The 22,377-nt window shown below is 39.2% G+C and overlaps 1 protein-coding gene and 1 long non-coding RNA gene across 3 annotated transcripts in view; one reads left to right on the forward strand and one right to left on the reverse strand.

The window, feature by feature from the left end:
• Window positions 1–431: 431 nt before the first annotated feature.
• Window positions 432–22,377, forward strand: part of btk (Bruton agammaglobulinemia tyrosine kinase) — a 44,568-nt gene continuing 22,622 nt past the window's right edge. For both annotated transcript variants that reach the window (XM_034181884.1, XM_034181885.1), the window contains exon 1: window positions 432–979. In XM_034181884.1, coding sequence (XP_034037775.1) covers window positions 956–979 — 24 coding nt within the window. In that variant the 5' untranslated portion in view covers window positions 432–955. The remainder of the gene's footprint in view (window positions 980–22,377) is intronic.
• Window positions 11,633–21,102, reverse strand: LOC117520577. The gene is made up of 4 exons (XR_004563692.1): window positions 19,528–21,102; window positions 14,480–17,713; window positions 11,780–11,787; window positions 11,633–11,643 (listed from the first exon to the last, which is right to left on the reverse strand). It is a non-coding gene; the product is annotated as an uncharacterized LOC117520577 (long non-coding RNA).

The following is a 22,377-nucleotide window of genomic DNA, read 5'->3' on the forward strand; positions in this document are numbered from 1 at the left end:
AGGATGAAATATGCAACCAGACAGGAAAGTAAAACCAGAATTGTACAAAACTTTTCATTGGTAATACAAATAAATCATGGCTGTATAACTCCTCCCCCTTCAGCAGAATGAATACATAACAATCAGAGTTTTTCAGTTACTCAGAGCTATGTGCAATACTGTCAACATCTTGTGCACGTGTCTTCATTCATTTTGCATAAACATGTTGAACTCACTGTAAAAAAAAAAAAAAAAAAAAAAAAAAAAAAAAAGCAATATTTACAGTTTTGGCACTTTAGCAAAACAATTTCCTTCGGGATTAATAAAGTTCTTATTCAAATATGAACTACGGTTTCAATAAATTTCAAAATTGTTGAAACGCCTGCACTTTGAACCATTGTTCCAGAGCCTTGTGAAAAGGAAAACATTATGAACTTTGCTGCCATCTGCTGCATTTTCTGAGAATGTGCATCTGTATCAAATTATGAATTTAATATTTAAAGGCAGCAGTCAGTCTATGGTCTGTACGCGCATGAGCATGCATGCTTGTGACTACAAATTGAATGTTATGAAACTTGCTCACTGTTCCATATTGGCGTGCTCAAAAAAGGGTGCACAGCATGACGAGTTTAATATTTTTACCCAGTAAGTTATCGGTTTAAAGCTTCTTAAGTTTCCCCTGCTGTGATTAAATTCAGCAACAGCCTGAAACATCCCTCTAAGTAAATAAGTATAAAACATGCTGGATGCAGTATCTGCTGTGTTAATGTTTAGACCACTTCCACATATCACCAAAACTGTCCCCAGAGCTGATATGAAAATGAGCAGGAAGAAAAAGGGGAAGTAAGCCCAGCCGATTCCTCACAGTGGGTGTGTTTTAGCTTCTTGCATCACAGACAAACACACATTCTATGGAAGACAAGCTACTGAGGCAAAGCTTCAGGCCAACGATTCAAGCGTCAGCTGTTGTATTCTGATGGTCGGCTTTTGTGGTGTCTGGGTAAGTTCTTTTACCAACTGAGAACAGGCTGAGCTGAATATTTAGAAATTTAGTTGCTTGTTCCTTTAAGTATCTATGCAAAAATATAAAGAATGTGTGCAATTTTACAATTTAAATTCAGCATTTATGAACAAAAATCCATATGAAATCACTTTAGTTGTAGCCTCAACATTATTGTGAAACTGAGTTTAAAATCCTTTTGCTGTGCATGAATTAATATACGACAAACAGAAGATATTCTAACACAAAGGGAGAATTATTTACAAATATAGTATTTTAAAGTTATTTAAAGTATACCATCTGTAACCAAATCTTATTATATGAATAGAATATTACTGAATATTTATTGAATAATTATTTTCAATTAGAAATGTATATTCAAAATGATCATTAACCTGAGTAAGGTTTCACTTACTGTAGTGTGTTTTGAAGGACAACACAGTGGCGTAGGATAAACTGAAAGAAAGTTATGCACTAAATTACATTTTAAGAATCTAGTTTTATACACTAAAGAAAAAAACTATGGTAAACCCTCCATGTGTGATAAGATTTTTTTTTTTAGTTACCTTTCATGAGCTTCAGTGAGTTAAATAGAAGTGTTGTCAATATTTTTGGCATTCATGATTGTCAATTTGCTCAAAAAATTTAACATCAGTTTTGCCAGTAGCTCAGTACACACATCATCTTTCAAGAGGCTGTATGAGTAAAAGCTTTAATAAATTACTTTTTGTGTCGTGTGTTGTGTAGCCATGACACACTTACTTTGTGATGGAGTTTTATTCAACCGATGGACATAATACAGCATTTGTTCAATAACTGAATGTGTCAAATGAGCTGTTTCTTTCCCATCAAGCATCACGGTATTGGCCCAGTATTGGCTTTATAGGGGCTTGTACCACCTGTACCATACTGTCAAAAGGTACTGGGCCAATACTGGCTTCATACTGGTTGATAGAAAACAGTGGCAACAGTACCAGACCACTACTGGGCTGTGGTATTGGTGCATTACTGGGCCAATAATGTCATGTTTAATGGGCTGTTTTATTTATTTGGGGGGGAACAGGTGATGTGCTGTTTGTATAATCTTTTCTTATAGGACACTGACCCGTGGTGAACCACAGGTTCTATATCAAATCAAATCAAATCAATTTTATTTATATAGTGCCAAATCACAACAAACAGTTGCCCCAAGGCGCTTTATATTGTAAGGCAAGGCCATACAATAATTACGGAAAAACCCCAACGGTCAAAACGACCCCCTGTGAGCAAGCACTTGGTGAAAGTGGGAAGGAAAAACTCTCTTTTAACAGGAAGAAACCTCCAGCAGAACCAGGCTCAGGGAGGGGCAGTCTTCTGCTGGGACTGGTTGGGGCTGAGGGAGAGAACCAGGAAAAAGACATGCTGTGGAGGGGAGCAGAGATCAATCACTAATGATTAAATGCAGAGTGGTGCATACAGAGCAAAAACAGAAAGAAACACTCAGTGCATCATGGGAACCCCCCAGCAGTCTAAGTCTACAGCAGCATAACTAAGGGATGGTTCAGGGTCACCTGATCCAGCCCTACATATAAGCTTTAGCAAAAAGGAAAGTTTTAAGCCTAATCTTAAAAGTAGAGAGGGTGTCTGTCTCCCTGATCTGAATTGGGAGCTGGTTCCACAGGAGAGGAGCCTGAAAGCTGAAGGCTCTGCCTCCCATTCTACTCTTACAAACCCTAGGAACTACAAGTAAGCCTGCAGTCTGAGAGCGAAGCGCTCTATTGGGGTGATATGGTACTATGAGGTCCCTAAGATAAGATGGGACCTGATTATTCAAAACCTTATAAGTAAGAAGAAGAATTTTAAATTCTATTCTAGAATTAACAGGAAGCCAATGAAGAGAGGCCAATATGGGTGAGACATGCTCTCTCCATCTAGTCAGTACTCTAGCTGCAGCATTTTGAATTAACTGAAGGCTTTTCAGGGACCTTTTAGGACAACCTGATAATAATGAATTACAATAGTCCAGCCTAGAGGAAATAAATGCATGAATTAGTTTTTCAGCATCACTCTGAGACAAGACCTTTCTAATTTTAGAGATATTGCGCAAATGCAAAAAAAGCAGTCCTACATATTTGTTTAATATGCGCATTGAATGACATATCCTGATCAAAAATGACTCCAAGATTTCTCACAGTATTACTAGAGGTCAGGGTAATGCCATCCAGAGTAAGGATCTGGTTAGACACCATGTTTCTAAGATTTGTGGAACCAAGTACAATAACTTCAGTTTTATCTGAGTTTAAAAGCAGGAAATTAGAGGTCATCCATGTCTTTATGTCTGTAAGACAATCCTGCAGTTTAGCTAATTGGTGTGTGTCCTCTGGCTTCATGGATAGATAAAGCTGGGTATCATCTGCGTAACAATGAAAATTTAAGCAATACCGTCTAATAATACTGCCTAAGGGAAACATGTATAAAGTGAATAAAATTGGTCCTAGCACAGAACCTTGTGGAACTCCATAATTAACCTTAGTCTGTGAAGAAGATTCCCCATTTACATGAACAAATTGTAATCTATTAGATAAATATGATTCAAACCACCGCAGCGCAGTGCCTTTAATACCTATGGCATGCTCTAATCTCTGTAATAAAATTTTATGGTCAACAGTATCAAAAGCAGCACTGAGGTCTAACAGAACAAGCACAGAGATGAGTCCACTGTCTGAGGCCATAAGAAGATTATTTGTAACCTTCACTAATGCTGTTTCTGTACTATGATGAATTCTAAAACCTGACTGAAACTCTTCAAATAGACCATTCCTCTGCAGATGATCAGTTAGCTGTTTTACAACTACCCTTTCAAGAATTTTTGAGAGAAAAGGAAGGCTGGAGATTGGCCTATAATTAGCTAAGATAGCTGGGTCAAGTGATGGCTTTTTAAGTAATGGTTTAATTACTGCCACCTTAAAAGCCTGTGGTACATAGCCAACTAATAAAGATAGATTGATCATATTTAAGATCGAAGCATTAATTAATGGTAGGGCTTCCTTGAGCAGCCTGGTAGGAATGGGGTCTAATAGACATGTTGATGGTTTGGAGGAAGTAACTAATGAAAATAACTCAGAACAATTGGAGAGAAAGAGTCTAACCAAATACCAGCATTACTGAAAGCAGCCAAAGACAACGATATGTCTTTGGGATGGTTATGAGTAATTTTTTCTCTAATAGTTCAAATTTTATTAACAAAGAAAGTCATGAAGTCATTACTAGTTAAAGTTAAAGGAATACTCGGCTCAATAGAGCTCTGACTCTTTGTCAGCCTGGCTACAGTGCTGAAAAGAAACCTGGGGTTGTTCTTATTTTCTTCAATTAGTGATGAGTAGTAAGATGTCCTAGCTTTACGGAGGGCTTTTTTATAGAGCAACAGACTCTTTTTCCAGGCTAAGTGAAGATCTTCTAAATTAGTGAGACGCCATTTCCTCTCCAACTTACGGGTTATCTGCTTTAAGCTGCGAGTTTGTGAGTTATACCACGGAGTCAGGCACTTCTGATTTAAGGCTCTCTTTTTCAGAGGAGCTACGTCTTCAATGAGGATGTAAAACTATTGACGAGATACTCTATCTCACTCACAGAGTTTAGGTAGCTACTCTGCACTGTGTTGGTATATGGCATTAGAGAACATAAAGAAGGAATCATATCCTTAAACCTAGTTACAGTGCTTTCTGAAAGACTTCTAGTATAATGAAACTTATTCACCACTGCTGGGTAGTCCATCAGAGTAAATGTAAATGTTATTAGGAAATGATCAGACAGAAGGGAGTTTTCAGGGAATACTGTTAAGTCTTCAATTTCCATACCATAAGTCAGAACAAGATCTAAGATATGATTAAAGTGGTGGGTGGACTCATTTACATTTTGAGCAAAGCCAATTGAGTCTAATAATAGATTAAATGCAGTGCTGAGGCTGTCATTCTCAGCATCTGTGTGGATGTTAAAATCGCCCACTATAATTATCTTATCTGAGATAAGCACTAAGTCAGACAAAAGGTCTGAAAATTCACAGAGAAACTCACAGTAACGACCAGGTGGACGATAGATAATAACAAATATAACTGGTTTTTGGGACTTCCAATTTGGATGGACAAGACTAAGAGTCAAGCTTTCAAATGAATTAAAGCTCTGTCTGGGTTTTTGATTAATTAATAAGCTGGAATGGAAGATTGCTGCTAATCCTCCGCCTCGGCCCGTGCTACGAGCGTTCTGGCAGTTAGTGTGACTCGGGGGTGTTGACTCATTTAAACTAACATATTCATCCTGCTGTAACCAGGTTTCTGTAAGGCAGAATAAATCAATATGTTGATCAATTATTATATCATTTACTAACAGGGACTTAGAAGAGAGAGACCTAATGTTTAATAGCCCACATTTAACTGTTTTAGTCTGTGGTGCAGTTGAAGGTGCTATATTATTTTTTCTTTTTGAATTTTTATGCTTAAATAGATTTTTACTGGTTATTGGTGGTCTGGGAGCAGGCAGCGTCTCTATGGGGATGGGGTAATGAGGGGATGGCAGGGGGAGAGAAGCTGCAGAGAGGTGTGTAAGACTACAACTCTGCTTCCTGGTCCCAACCCTGGATAGTCACAGTTTGGAGGATTTAAGAAAACTGGCCAGATTTCTAGAAATGAGAGCTGCTCCATCCAAAGTGGGATGGATGCCGTCTCTCCTAACAAGACCAGGTTTTCCCCAGAAGCTTTGCCAATTATCTATGAAGCCCACCTAATTTTTTTGGACACCACTCAGACAGCCAGCAATTCAAGGAGAACATGTGGCTAAACATGTCACTCCCGGCCCGATTGGGGAGGGGCCCAGAGAAAACTACAGAGTCCGACATTGTTTTTGCAAAGTTACACACCGATTCAATGTTAACTTTAGTGACCTCCGATTGGCGTAACTGGGTGTTATTACTGCCAACGTGAATTACAATCTTACCAAATTTACGCTTAGCCTTAGCCAGCAGTTTCAAATTTCCTTCAATGTCACCTGCTCTGGCCCCCGGAAGACAATTGACTATGGTTGCTGGTGTCGCTAACTTCACATTTCTCAAAACAGAGTCGCCAATAACCAGAGTTTGATCCTCGGCGGGTGTGTCACCGACTGGGGAAAAATGGTTAGAAATGTGAACAGGTTGGCGGTGTACATGGGGCTTCTGTTTAGGACTACGCTTCCTCTTCACAGTCACCCAGTTGGCTTACTTTCCCGGCTGCTCGGGATCTGCCAGAGGGAAACTAACGGCGGCTAAGCTACCTTGGTCCGCACCGACTACAGGGGCCTGGCTAGCTGTAGAATTTTCCACGGTGCGGAGCCGAGTCTCCAATTCGCCCAGCCTGGCCTCCAAAGCTACGAATAAGCTACACTTATTACAAGTACCATTACTGCTAAAGGAGGCCGAGGAATAACTAAACATTTCACACCCAGAGCAGAAAAGTGCATGAGAGACAGGAGAAGCCGCCATGCTAAATCGGCTAAGAGCTAGTAGCTGCGCTAAGCTAGCGGATTCCTAAAAACACACAAAGTGAATAATGTGTAAATAATTTAGAGGTGATTCAGCAGAGGGAGTGCTTTAGTTAAGGCACGTGAAGATTACACTGTGAAACAAATCGTTATCTAGTTATCTAGATCAATCTAACTGCGCAGATTAAACAGCTAACAGATACAGCAAAACACCGCTGTGCTCTGGAACAGGAAGTGATACAATACCGCAGTGAGAGCCAACCACCAGTAGAGGCAAGCAAGAGCCCTGCTGACAAAACCGTATGTGGTCTATATGTGGTCATTTGTACTATATATGGAGGACAGCTGACTTTTGGGGAAAATCTGTTTACATTTATGCTACATTTTTGAAGTACCAACATAGAAAGATTTCTTGGCTTTTATGAAAGTCTTTATTGAAGGTTTAATCTGTTTTCAGTTGTGTTCAATTTTCTAAAATGCAATTCTGAATTTCTGAAGCTGCCTAACCAGTATAATATTCCATGTAAAGACATTATGAACAGCTGAAGTTTTAAATTTGCACTGTGACAGTGATCACATCAGATCAAATTCTTTTTTTTCCCTTTTGGGGTCACATTCATACAGAAAATGTCCAGAATCTGTTGTCTGGGATGTTAGAGAGTTACCTAAATGGCAGACAAGATTACTGGGTGCTCTCTACTCACACTGGAGGACCTTCACAGCTCTTACTGTCTCAGGAGAGTCAACACCATCCTAAAGGACTCATCCCACCCTGAGCAGTCTCTGTTTGAGCTACTTAGTCCATGAGCCAGTCATCAGTTTAAGGCAGTGGTCTCCAAACTATTCCAGAAAGTGCCGAGAGGGTGCAGGTTTTCTTTGCAGCCACTGACTCCAGCAGGTGATTTCACTGATGAACTCATCCCACCTGCTCCAAGTGATGTTAATCAGTGAAATCACCTGCTGAAGTCAGTGGCTGCAAAGAAAACCTGCACCCTCTCGGCCCTTTCTGGAATAGTTTGGAGACCACTGCCTTAAACTGATGAAATGACACTTAGAATCCAGCCTCAGTGTACCATGGCCTACACAAAAATGTATGATAACCATCCCAGGGTGGTAGCTGTAGCCAACTTGGGTTCAATGAAGAATTACTCACAGGTCAAAATGTAAAAAGGTTCCAATCATGTTGAAAACTACACCACATTATTTGTCTGATCATAATGATTACAAAAAGGTATAGGTTGGCCTATCTATGACTGAATGTTCTGGAGTTAGGGGGTAAAAACAGCAAAAATGGTGACAAAGGTCAGTTTCAGTTTGTATAGCGTTTGCTCCAATTTCAGTAAAAAAAAAAAAAAAAAAAAAAAAAAGCAAAATATTGGTTGAAATAAAAGGATTAATACATGAAATAGTTTTGACTGTGCTTTGACTGATCTCCAAAATAAAGGTTAAACAAGGTCGACATCCATTGGGTTCTATGACTTGTGACATATGTTACCCTGTAACGTGATAACTAAGCATGACAGATGGTGCAAACTATTTGTTTTTAAAACCCTATTAACCCAAACAATAATTTGCATCATTTTTTACTGAAATTGGAGCAATTTTAACTTTTGACCCCTGTATAAACTGAAACTGACCTTTGTCACCATTTGTGTTATGTTTACCCCATAACATTCAGTCATTGACAGTCCAAACTATACCTTTTTGGATTGTTATGATCAGACAAGTATGTGGTACAGTTTTAAACATGATTTGAGCATTTTTACATTTTGACCTCTTTGAAATTCTTCATTGACCTCTACCTGGCTACAGCTGCCACCCTGGGATAGTTATCATACATTTTTGTGTAGTCCATGGTACACTGAGGCTGGATTCTAAGTGTCGTTTCATCACCTTAAGTGGCACCAACAATCTGCTTGGTCCTTGGACTAACTGGCATCAGGCAGACAGTACAGATCTGGCAACTTGTTTCCAACGGATTGTTTGTTGTAGTGACGCTATTCTGAACTTCACGCGGTCGTATATGTTTCTTTTATTTCTGTTTAGCACTCTTCTGGTTATTAATTGTATCTACTCTGAACGTTATTCAACTATAGTCCTGTTGTAATTCGCTAGCAGTTAGCATTCGCTAGCATTTAGCTAGCTAGGTCGACTCCTCCCTTCCCACCCATCGTTATTTTTATAGCTGGTTCTTTTTACCTGGTTAATACTTCTGTTAGTTTTCAGTCAAACTGCTGTGAATTTTAAGTAATTATTTTACTCCTGTTTAAATCTTAGGAGCGGTTAGCATTTTCTCTAGTGGTTAGCTTGCGTTAGCGACTTCGGACCCTCGTTTTCGTTTTTTCATTTCGTTTTTTTTTATATACTTCTGTTAGTTAACTGTTAGTGTAACTGTTGTGAACTTTAGCTTAGTACTTTACTCTTGTGTTAATCTTAGGAGTAGTATATATATATTTACTGTTCCTACATTTGTAATACTTCTGCTACTCTTTCAGTGTAACTGCTGTGAATTTTAATTCATTTATTTGCGTCTGTGTGAGCCTTAGGAGTGGTTAGCTTATCCATTATTGGTTAGCTTGTGCTTGCTTGGCTATACTCTTGAATTTCCTAGTGTGCAAAGTACACTACTTTACATACTTTACACCCTCCGTAAATCCTACGTGATGCTGGAAGATAGGGTGGCTCTCTTAGAGAGCTGTGTCCGTAAGTTAGAGCAGCTTCTTAGCGCAGTGGAGTTAGATGTTACGGGCACTCCAGATGAGGTTAGTGCTGGGACGGCTAGCGAGCCCATTAGCATCAGCCTGTAAACGCCGGCTATGGAGGACAGTTTTCGGACTGTGGCGAGACGGAGGAAGCCCCGTAGGGCTTGGTGCCCAGTTGTGGCACCCCGATCACACTCGCCACTGCGAACTGTGAATCGGTTCTCCCCCTTGGATGTACCTGATGTGAATTCTCCGAGCCCACAAGTGACTTCCACTCCTATCTCCAGGCTGAAACACCGGACTTTAGTGATAGGGGATTCTATCACCCACAAAGTCAGGTTACAGACGCCGGCTGATGTTAAATGTATTCCTGGGGCCAGAGCTCCTGACATTGCATCTCATCTTAGGGTGCTGACACTGCAGAAGGGAAGACAGACGAAAGAACATGACATGAGATATAGTCACATAGTTATTCACGTCGGCACCAATGATATCAGGATGAAGCACTCAGAGGTCACAAAAATGTACATAGAGAGGACTTGTGACCTTGCCAGAAAGATGTGACGGCATCGATTAATAGTCTCTGGTCCCCTCCCCTCCCGGGGTACCGATGAGGCATTTAGCAGGCTGACATCATTAAATAGGTGGCTGGCTCAGATTTGTCAACAGCAAGACTTTAGCTTTATTGATAACTGGCCTTCGTTCTGGGGCCGCTGTGGCCTGCTGATGCCGGACGGCCTCCACCTTACTGGGGAAGGCGCCGCCATCTTGTCTGCGAACATAGATAGAGCTCTACAGGGAGGGTAACATGAGGAATCCACAGCAGGCCACAGAGCAGGTGATTAGAGACCCTGCAAGACTTATGACAAATGTGAGTGTGGAATCCATTAGCTTAGCGGGGAAATTAGTGCAGAAAATCCACTATGGTGATAGTGCAGTTTATCTGCCAGGGAGGGAAATTCAACAAGTTGAGACTGTGGCCTGCTCCCGTAGACGTGTCCATAAAAATCATAGAGGGATATGCTTTGCAAACTTAATACCCATTACTATATTGGATCATGTTGAAATTGAGGATTGCCCAGTGGTTGTTCCAGTAATAGCAAAGATTTCGTGTCTGCTACCTACAACGCGCATGGAATGTCTCAAACCTAAACCTACTTCTAGGCATCTTATATATGCTACTCTGGAACCACCCCTAAACCCAAACAGTTCAACTGTCAACCCCACTGAGGTCCTTAGACTGGGTCTCATTAACATAAGATCACTGTCCACAAAATCACTGTTGATTAATGATTTAATTATCGATCATCACTTAGATATGATTGGGTTATGTGAAACCTGGCTTAAACCTACAGCTGTCCTCCCCTTAAATGAAGCCTGTCCACCAGCATATACATTTAGTCACGTCCCTCGTGATGCGAAGCAAGGCGGGGGTGTTGCTCTTATTTATAAATCTAGGTTTAGCGTATTAGCTGTTGGGGGTCACAAACATAACTCGTTTGAGCATCTGATTCTCCGCTCCACTCAGGATATTACGCATTGCCAAGGTCAGAAGAATAAAAATCAGCCGTATTACTTTGTCACTGTATATAGGCCTCCTGGCCCATATTCTGAATTCTTAGATGAATTTGGTGCGTTCATCTCTAACTTGTCAACTAGTGCAGATAACATTCTGATCATTGGTGACTTTAACATTCATATAAATAAGACTTCTGATCCCCTCTGCAAATCATTTATGGAAATTGTGGATGCATTAGGATTTCGCAATGCATTCGGGATTCGACGCACATTAGTTTAAATACCCTGGATCTGGTTCTCACACGTGGTATTGCTGTCACGAATATGGACATCATGCCTCTTACATCAGTGGTCTCTGATCACTCACTTATTAAGTTTACAGTTTCGCTGCCGTGTTTAGTGGAACAACAACCTTATTTATCACTGCAGCGATGCATCAACTCCTCAACTAAGACTGAACTAGAAGCTAGACTGCCTGATGTCTTAGCCTCACTTTTGACAAATACCCAGTCAGTAGACAGACTTGTGGATAGTTTAAACTCAGTGCTCAAAACGACACTCGACATGATTGCACCACCTGTGTTGAAACTGCGCTCCCGGAAATGGCGTCGTTCAAAATTAGAAGTATTCCACCTTGCATGGTGTGATGCTATCTTAGACTATACGCACGCATTATTGGCTACAAAGCGGACCTATTACTCTGATTTGATCAACAAAAACAAGCATAACTCAAAGTTCTTGTTCGACACGGTGGCAACATTTATTCATGGACAACCACCTGTAGCTCGCTCTCCTTTTACAGCACAAGATTTCCTAGATTACTTTGAGAAGAAAATAGATGACATTAGGTTGAACATATCCCAGCATGCCTTAACCCAGCCACTACACCCTGCTATTGAGGTGGGCGCCAATACTGAGGTATTACCTAGATTTACAGAATTTGATAGTATCTCTCTAGACATGCTGACGAAACTCATAACATCAACAAAAAGCACAACTGTTTATTTGATCCTATACCAACAAAACTGTTTAAGGACCTGTGGCCCACTCTTGGGCCGTTTGTGCTGGAAATTATTAATCTTTCTTTAACTTCTGGATCTGTTCCTAAACGTTTCAAATTTGCAGTGATTAAACCATTACTTAAGAAACCTAATCTTGACCCTAGTGTATTGAAAAACTATCGGCCGATATCAAATCTATCATTTTGCTCTAAAATTCTGGAAAAAGTGGTGTCACGACAGCTCGTAGACTGTCTTACTGAGAATAATCTCTTTGAGCCACTGCAGTCTCCTTTTAGAAAATATAATTCCACTGAGACGGCTCTCACTAAAGTGGTGAATGATCTTCTGCTTACAATGGACTCGGACACCACTACGGTTTTGCTGCTGTTTGATCTCAGTGCTGCATTTGATACAGTGGATCATCATATTCTACTTGATAGGCTGGAGAATCATTTTGGGATTACTGGGAGTGCCCTTGCATGGCTGACGTCATACTTGACCAGTCGTTCTCACTGTGTTTTGTACAGTAACACTACCTCTAACCTTAGTGACATGAAATTTGGGGTTCCACAGGGGTCTGTCTTAGGCCCCCTGGTTTTCTCCCTTTATATAGCACCCCTTGGGCACATATTGCGGCGTTTTGGGATTACCTTTCACTGCTATGCAGATGATACTCAGTTATATATGCCGATAACTGCTGGTAATCTCGTTCACATAAAATCCTTAGAAGATTGCCTTGCAGCAGTGAGAAGTTGGATGTCTAGAAACTTCCTACTTTTAAACTCTGAAAAGACTGAAATGATGGTTCTTGGTCCAGTGAGACATCGGCATCAATTTGACCAGTTAACACTCAGCCTAGGCTCGTGTGTCATACATCACACTGACAAAGTGAGGAACCTTGGGGTCATTTTTGATCCTTCTTTGTTCTTTGGCCTCCATATAAGAAATATTACTAGGACTGCTTTCTTCCACCTGCGAAATATAGCGAAGATTCGTCCCATCCTGTCTATGGCTGATGCTGAGACCCTGATCCATGCGTTCATCTCTTCTAGATTGGACTACTGCAATGTTCTATTTTCTGGTTTACCGCAGTCTAGAATTAGGGCTCTCCAATTGGTTCAAAATGCTGCAGCCAGACTTTTGACATGAAGCAGAAAGTTTGACATTACACCCATTTTGGCATCTCTTCACTGGCTTCCTGTCCCAGTGAGATCAGATTTTAAGGTTCTGCTACTAACCTATAAAATTATTCATGGAATGGCACCTCCCTACCTAGCTGACCTAAATAAACCTTATGTACCAGCCCAGGCTTTACGTTCTCAGGGTGCAGGACTACTTTCTGTCCCTAGGGTGAATAACAAGTCTGCGGGTCACAGAGCTTTCTCTTATCGTGCCCCTGTTCTGTGGAATGGTCTCCCTGCGTCAATAAAACAATCAGATTCTGTGGAGACTTTCAAGTCCAGACTTAAGACGCACTTATTTTCCCTTTCATATGGCTAGCATACTGGTACAGTTTTGTTTTATGCTTTTTACTCTTTTAATTCATGTTATTAGTAATTGGAGCGGGCCGCGACCTCAACTTCACCTAAATTCTGGGTCTTTTAGTGAAGCTTAGGGCTAGCGGCCGGCGATCACCTTAGTATTTCTTCTGTTTTTCTTGTTGATTAATGCTGGCAAATTATACAGTATTTTTTGTCTTTCTGATGCCTGATTCTGTTTTTTCTCTGTTTAAGGTGCAGCTCGCTCCATCCAGAGATGGGAGTTGTTTTTGTGTTGGTGACCCTCCTGTCCTGTGCACCAACAGCAATTCTTGTATATTCGTCCGTGAATTGTTCTTTGAATTATTTCTGTAATTTATGTTTGTAGCATGGCCCAACCAGAGGGGGTCACCCCTTTGAGTCTGGTCTGCTTGAGGTTTCTTCCTCAGAGGGAGTTTTTCCTTACCACTGTTGCTCTGGGGGTTGGTAAGGTTAGACCTTACCTGTGTGAAGCGCCTCGAGGCAGCTCTGTTGTGATTTGGCGCTATATAAAGGAAAATAAATTGAAATTAAAAAATTAAAGCAAGTACATATAGATTGAAAAACAGTTTCTACCCAACTGCTGTTGGAGCTATGAATGCCACTGGCACCAAATAGCCACATACCACACTTGAAATAAGTGCAATATTTGTTAATGTGCAATATCCACTGCCACTAAAATATTCAGTTTTGTACATACTTTTCTCTTTTTATATATATAAAATCTCTTTTTTGCTACTACGTACTTATAATTTTTTGTCTTTTTCTATTGACTTGTGCTTTGAACACACCTTTTCCATTCTGTTAAATTTTATGTTTATTTTCTTTTCTTCCCCAGACCTTTTAAGTCTGTGTGTGGTTTACTCTGGTTTATATTTGCACTGAAAGGCTTGCACCTTACCTTTGGTTGTACTTGTGTGACGGGTCACAGCTGTCTGTGAGATACAGCACCACACTACTATTGCTTCTACAGACAATGACCAGGTGGATTATGGGGTGTTTATATTACAGCATTTTCCTGCAACACAGCATACAGCACTGCAGTGATCACTGTGGGAATGATGACATCAGGCTCTGGATAATAAGAACAACACCTTTCACAATGGAAAACATTTAAGCTAGTTTTATGGTCTAATGACTCACAGCTAGTGCTCCAAACAGTTATCGTAGGTGACAGTGAGTACATGACACAGCAAAACGTTAAAGAAAATAATTCATTATCCTGGCCCATGAAAGAGGACGTCCTCTTTCTCTGTGCAGTACCCAAGTCACGTTAAACTGTTATGCTATTTATGATTTCAGTCATATAATGTATTCCCTAAATATGCCACCACCAAGCCTAGGTTGGGCCGTTATGTTGTTTTTTGAGGGTGTGTAGCGGGAAAATGATCATTTCTATACAATGATTGTGGACCTGCTGGATATGATTCATAAGGAGCGGATCCACAATACAATTTATTCATCAACCTCCGTCAAAGCCATTTAAAGATGTCAATCGTAACTCACTTATCTGCTGATTAATTCGCAACCGGGAATCTTGTCTGTTCTTGTAGGCAAGAAAAGAGAATCATCTGCCATTTTATACCGTACAGTTTTTATTTGTTCCTCAATAATGTGCTTTTTCTGTGGAGCAGTGCACTAAGGTTTTCTGGCGTCAACTGGACCATGAATATCTCCCGGGTCACCAGTTCGTAAAGTTACGGTCCCTCATGTAAAATAAAGTAAGAATGAAAATTGTGAGTTTAAAAATCACATTTTATAACAAAATAAAAAACATTTACAGACCAAATTTGTCTTTAAAAGAAGCTAGTTTTGAAGCATTATTGGATGAAATCAATGATCTGTCCTTATTCCATCGATCATTGTTGCAGTTTCGTGCCCCCATCACAAAAAGTGCCCCATTTAGTGACTACATCACAAACACATAGATTAACTGACTTTTCATAATTCCATCACGAACTGCCGTGACTCATGGAACCACTTCCTTAACCAGCTGATAGTCGACTCGTGAACATTTAAACGCTATGTTCCGTGCTGTCAAACCAGCATCCAGCATGCCAATGGCACCTTCACGAAGAGTGTCAGTGAGGCGTGGCATGGCAAAAATGCAACAAATTTAAAATTGTATCATTTGCTTTTATATATAGACCGTAACAGTGTCCAATACGCCTCCCTAACTGTTTGTAGAAAAACTTGCATTTCTTTTGTTGTTCAGTATAAATAATTAAAGCAAAGTGTCACAGACATGACCACAGTTTGTGGTAGGGATGGGACAACTAGTCGTAATAGTTGACTACAACTAGCTAACATCCAACTAGTCAACTATTTTTTATTAGTTAACTAGCAGAAACCATTTATTAAGTTCATTTAACCTTTAAAATAATTGCCCTACTGGAGCTGCCATCACTCCCTTCACTCAGTGAAGACAGTGTGTGAACCTCGGTAGGTGAACTCGTCAGCTCAAACGGGTAGTCTATGCCTAGTAAATGAATGCAGCTATTGTCTTCATGTCAATGCTGTTTGTTGTATTTGTGCTTATATTTGTTAAAATAAATGTGACATTTGAGTTTCACTATAAAGATTCCAAATTGGCTTAATTATTTCAATGTCAAATTTAGTCGCCAACTAGTCGCCGACTAATGGTAGGCTACATGACGAGTCAACTAGTGATTTTCATTAGTCGTCCCAATGCACTGTTGAAGGTCCTGAGGAGGGTGGAAATTCACCAAAAATTAAAAAAATTTACCAAAACTCTGAGGATAGCATGATATCAAAAGCTCCAGCTGCTGTGTTGACCTGGAGACAGACACCATGTGTAAATTCTGGTCCTCAGTAATCATACTTCTGCAGAAAACAGGTAGTTACCAACCTTTCCTCACTTTCACATTTTTTGTCCATCTTAGTGATCTGTTATTCATGAAATTTTGGTGCATTTTTCTTGCCATTTTTGACAAGAAGATTTGCTGGCTTGAGTGAGTTTAGCACAGACTAAAATTTAATCCACTGATTAACTGTTTTATTATGATGATTAAAGGAAAAGTATACTGATATTTAAGTTCTGGAAGTTCGTAACTTATGTTTTTGTATGCCACTGATCACGCTACCTGACTCCTGAATGTTGTTTATAAATCGACAACCTAGCTAATAAATCTAATCCGTACAGTTTTGTTGAATAGATCATTTATATTTTTTGATCCTTTAGGAATGGGTATCCGCGCACTAGTAGTTAATAAGTATCTACAATGAATTCTGAATACATTTCTTTAATAAACTAGGATTAAAATCACACTGAGATTTAAAATCTCAATTGCAAGTGAGACCTGCCCAAGACAGCTGCACCATAGACACAGCAACAGTTACGTAAAAATCAATGAAGTCACAATTAACAACAGTAAAACAAAAGATAATACAATAAAAATAGGGCAATATAAGTCAGGAATGTGAATTAAAGCATTCATAGAAGAAAATGTGAGGATGTAACAAAGCATATTGCGAATAGTGTAATAAGCACTTTTTAAAGGAGTAGTCTAATAATGGTTTAATGCTTTTTCCATTGAATGTGTTTGTTTCCATCTCTGGCAGCAAATACTTTGACAAAACAGCACAGGGTTGAGAGAACTGTTGTTATTTTTTTATGTTCAGAAAATTGTGTAACCCAGAAAAAGTACCCATTTCCAAAAAACAAAAAAATCCTGTCATCAAGATGCTTCTGTGTCTCTGAAAATGCAAAGGAATAGTTACAGTTATTTGTAACCTCATTACAGAATTACTTACATGTATTCTATTGCTCCCCAAGCCTGAAACTGACATTATCCACTAAAACACAGTGGTGTTTGTGTATTTCATTTTCTTATCAACTGTGACGCGATGTTGTAAATTCTGCTAGGTCATATGCTGATGGTGGCGTGTTTGCTAACTCTTTACATCCTGGACCGCAAGACTCGTTTCCATATAATGTGGAAGAGGAACAAAATCATAATTTAGTGCAGTTACCTATTGTTTGTTTGTACATTTTATATATGTAAGCAATTTTGTACATTATAATTTGAGTGGCTTCACTGCAGTACTGACAAGAAAATCTGAAATCTTCGAATAGCACAGTGTAAAACTGATGGGGTTTGATAACTTGCTGCTGTACTATATTTCCTGTGACGATCAGGTAACTCAGTGGTGTAAGAAGTTGGGCTACTAATTTGTTGGTTTGATGCCCGATCATGCTACCTGACTGTCTCTGTGCGCGAGATATTTCACCTGCATTGAACCACTGCACCCAGCTGTAAATGGACACTGGCCTTTGTTGGGGAAATAACCGGCGTCACACTGATGTCCCATTCCTGGGGAGTTGTAGACTCTCATCCACTACAGAATCCAGGGATATGCACCAGCACAGTTCGTCCTCAGGGCCTCTATAGCACTTACTTATATTTCTTGTACTGACACACTGAACATCTTCATGAGTTCATTATCTTCCCTTCTCTTGTCTGCTTTCACAAACCACGTCGTTATCTGACAGGAAACAAACATGATGACAAATTCCTGCTAAAAACAAAAATTTCATCAGACGCAACACATGCTGTGTACAGCGAATACAGTGCATCCAGAAAGTAGTCACACAGCATGTCACTCTTTCCATATTTTGTCATGTTACAGCCTTATTCCAAAATTAATGAAATTATTTTTCCCCCAGAATTCTACACACAATACCCCATAATGACAATGTTAAAAAAAAACTTTTTTTGATTTTTGCAAATTTATTAAAAATTAATAAACTAAGACATCACATGTACATACATATTCACAGTCTTTGCCATGAAGATCAAAATTCAGCTCAGGTGCATCCTGTTTCCACTTATCATCTTTGAGATGTTTTTACAGCTTAATTGGAGTCCACCTGGGGTAAATTCAGTTGACTGGACATGATTTGGAAAGGCACACACCTGTCTACATATAAGGTCCCACAGCTGACAGTGCATGTCAGAGCAAAAACCAAAGGAATTGTCTGTAGACCTCTGAGACAGGATTGTCTCTAGGCACAAATCTGGGGAAGGGTACAGAAACATTTCTGCTGCTTTGCAGGTCCTAATGAGCACAGTGACCTCCATCATCCGCAAATGGAAGAAGTTCGGATCCACCAAGACTCTTCCTAGAGCTGGCTGCCCGTCTAAACTGAGCGATCGGGGGAGAAGGGCCTTAGCCAGGGAGGTGACCAAGAACCTGATGATCACTCTGTCAAAGCTGCAGCATTTCTCTGTGGAGACAGGAGAACCATCCAGCAGGGCAACCATCTCTGCAGCAATTCAATCAGGCCTGTATGGTAGAGTGGCCAGACGGAAGCCACTCCTTAGCAAAAGGCAGATGGCAGCCCACCTGGAGTTTTCCAAAAGGCACCCAAAGGACTCTCAGACCATGAGATACAAAATTTTCTGGTCTGATGAGACAAAGATTGAACTCTTTGATGAGAATGCCAGGCATCATGTTTGGAGGAAACCAGCACCCTCCCTACAGTGAAGTATGGTGGTGGCAGCATCATACTGTGGGGATGTTTTTCAGCATCAGGAACTGGTCTTCAGAAGTGGCTTCAAGACAACTCTGTGAATGTCCTTGAGTGGTCCAGTCAGAGCACAGACCTGAATCCGCTTGAACATCTCTGGAGAGATCTGAAAATGGCTGTGCACTGACGCTCCCCATCCAACCTGATGGAGCTTGAGAGGTGCTGCAAAGAGGAATGGGCAAAACCACCCAAAGATAGGTGAACCAAGCTAGTGGCATCATATTCAAGAAGACTTGAGGCTGTAATTGGTGCCAAAGGTGCATCAACAAAGTATTGAGCAAAAGGGTGTGAATACCTTTTAATAAATTTGCAAAAAAAAAAAAAAAAGGTTTTCTCATGTTGTCATTATGGGGGTGTTGTAAGCAGAATTTTGAGGGAAAAAAAATTTATTTACTCTATTTTGGAATAAGGCTGTAACATAACATAATGTGGAAAAAGCAAAGCACTGTGAAAACTTTCCAGATGCATATAGTAGTTTCCCCTGCCAATACTTTGGCATTCAAAAATCATGAACGGTATGGAAAAGGTCTGCATTCTATTTAGATTATACCGATTTTTTTCACTTTCTCTTGTGTCTGCTCCCATCACAAAGAATACAGAAAATACATTGCATAAATTGCTTAACATACACAGTCATTCTTGGTCACTTTGATGACGCCAAGACAGATCCATCAATCCATAATTTTAAAATTTATGCAAAATGCTATAAAATTTAACTGTCTCCCAGTCCAAGTACAATGCTGTCACAAAATGTAAATAAAATATCTACCTTACTTTTTCAGATCTCTTGCACACAGACAGATTGCATCTGCCCTCCTCCATTTGTTGTCTGCTGTAATTAAAAGACCACTCATTAGAGGACATATGTCCAACTGAGTGCAAGACTGGAAACTGGAAAAAGAATTAGAAACAAAAATAAATCAGCCAAGCTGCCAAAAGGGAACATTTTCTGTATAATGTTAAAATTTTGTAGTTATCCTAAAATCAACCATTTTTTTTTCAGAATCTACATACTCAAAGCTAAGTGGCCTCTGTGTACATGTGTGCGTGTTTCCTACACATTCAGTTAAATCATTATAGAAACTTTGCATACATTATTGCCACCCTTGAAAAATGTCAGCTACTTATTTTACAAACACTACCCAATCTGGAGCCCATGGATCCCCATGGACAACATGTAGAAATTTGGGTGGGAAATGTACCACGTATGGGGTTGTTATCGACACAAAATCATGTCTGAAATGTCTAAATATTCCTCTTCCAACTGAAACCCTAACATGAGAATTTTTCTCCATATTTTATGAAAGAAATTAAGGTTCTCATTTTCAAAAAAAAAAAAAAAAAAAAAACAGTTTGTCTTCTTTGAGGGTGTAGTGCCCGATATCTGGCAACACAAAGACAGCTTCCAATTATTGCTCAGTAATAAAACTATTGCAAAAGTGTGATTAAGTATAACTCAGTTTTCTTACAAACTGCTCTTCCAGTTTGTAAGAAAACTTATAGAAATAAGATTCCATAGGTTTCTGTAAGTTGCATAAGTTTCTTTAAGTTTATAGAAATTATGTATTTTTATACCTGAAAAGGAGGTCACGTTTTACATATGTGTATGCACTTATCAAACTTTTGGCACATTAAATAAAACCTTTGCAGAGTGCCGTGTGTACATGATGTGGAATAAGTGGTGATATGATGTATCTCCTGAGTTTGTGTTAGTCAGGTTGAAGTGCGGCAGAATTTGGTTTTCCTCTCCTGTCATGTTGCAGTACAGCACTGATGCAACTTCCCTCTGAGTTTCTCTGCGTCAGCCCCCGTGAGTCACGGCCGTTCAGAAATATTCATTCTTGCATGCATGATAGAGTAGAATGTGGACACGAACAGTTTTGGTTATGAACTGGAATCACCCGAGCAAAGAGAAGGAAAGCCAGCACCAAACAGTATTTGAGAAATGCTCAAGCAAGAGTTTTGCAGATTAGAGAAGCCTGGCAGCCAGTCGTCATTGTCACTCTGGTGTGAAGAAATGTCACCTCTGTTTAGCAGGCAGTGTGTACATGATACTCATGATATATGATAGAAGGAAGTTCTGACAAGCTGAAAATAGGCTGAAGAGCAAACATCCAACACAAGTTCAGCTGTGTGACGAGGGTGAGTGAGAGCATCTGTATTACAGTCCGTTTGATTCAGCAGCTGTTCACGATGTGTGCAAATAATGAAAGTTATGACAAATGTAATTAAATTCATCTACCGAAACACACCATTTTTGGTAAAAGTATTGAAGCAAATTTCAATTTCACTCAGTCACTGCTGATATATATATACAGTGTTGCCAAAGTAACTGAAAAGTTACTTTGTTAGTTACTTTATACAGTTACTTCATTTTTTCATTTTTATACAGTTACTTCATTTTTTCCTGCGACCGTGAGGCAGTCGGAATCTGTGGACATTTTAAAGTCAAGACTTAAAACCTATTTTTATTCTCTGTCTTATGACTAGCTTTTATTTTGTTTTAATCTGTTTTATTCTTTTACTTTTGTTTTTAATTATTTATTTGAATTTTTAATTTTTTACTTATTTAAATTTTATATTGATCTGTTCTGTGTGAGGCACCTTGAGGCAGCTTTTGTTGTAATTTGGCGCTTTATAAGCTGATTAAATCTGCATCTGCAGTCAACTTGTCAGCAGCTGCTGAATGTAACTAAAATGTATCTAGTAATATAACTTGGTTATTTTTAAGATTGAGTACTCCACAAAGTAACTATTAGTTACTTTGCTGATTACTCAATCTTAACCAAGTTAGATTACTAGTTACTTTATTAGTTACATTACTTATTAGTTATAAGTTGTTGGCAGCTTATAATAAAGTAATTGCATAAAGCTGCTAATGAAGTAATTGTATAAAGCAACTAAAAAAGTAACAAATAAAGTAACGTTTCAAAGTTACTTTGGCAACACTATCTATCTATCTATCTGTAATGAAATCTTTATAGCAAAACATAATTTGAGTTGATCATATGAATTTTTTTTCCACTGCCATTTTTTAATTTGCACTTTTAGGAAGGTGCCTCATTGAAAGAAGTTCTAAAATACCATTTGTCTTCCTCTTGCATGATTATATGTGAGACATCACTGTTTGTGTGTCTTCCTCCACTGACATCAAACTGGGGTATTAATAGAAGCCTTTTGCTGCACAGGAGGTGAAAGTTTGTTTGAGCAGTTATAGTTAACAGACACACTTAAAGCTGAACTAAAAAGCTTTTTGTCACTTTATGATATTATGCAGGTTAATACACTGAAAATACACGTGGAGAAAAATGCTGGTTGCCCTGTATTTTATGTACACATTTTAATATATGGTCAGAAATAAATCCAAATAAAGCAAGTTTTTTATTTATTAAAATAACATTAAAAATGTCCAGTTATTTGGCAAAAACAACAAAACAAAATGCTTTCATAAAGTGAAACAAAAAAATTCAGATCTAAAATCTATGCTGGACACAGTTATTGGCACACTTTGCTAACTTTGGACATTTTCAAAAAATATTTTGATGAAACAAAATTGGTTTGATTGCATTTATTTCTAACCATAATTTAAAATGTGTACATAAAATATACCAACAATTTT

The sequence above is a fragment of the Thalassophryne amazonica genome, chromosome 11 (assembly GCF_902500255.1).
Source record: "Thalassophryne amazonica chromosome 11, fThaAma1.1, whole genome shotgun sequence".
NCBI classification, from domain to species: domain Eukaryota; kingdom Metazoa; phylum Chordata; class Actinopteri; order Batrachoidiformes; family Batrachoididae; genus Thalassophryne; species Thalassophryne amazonica.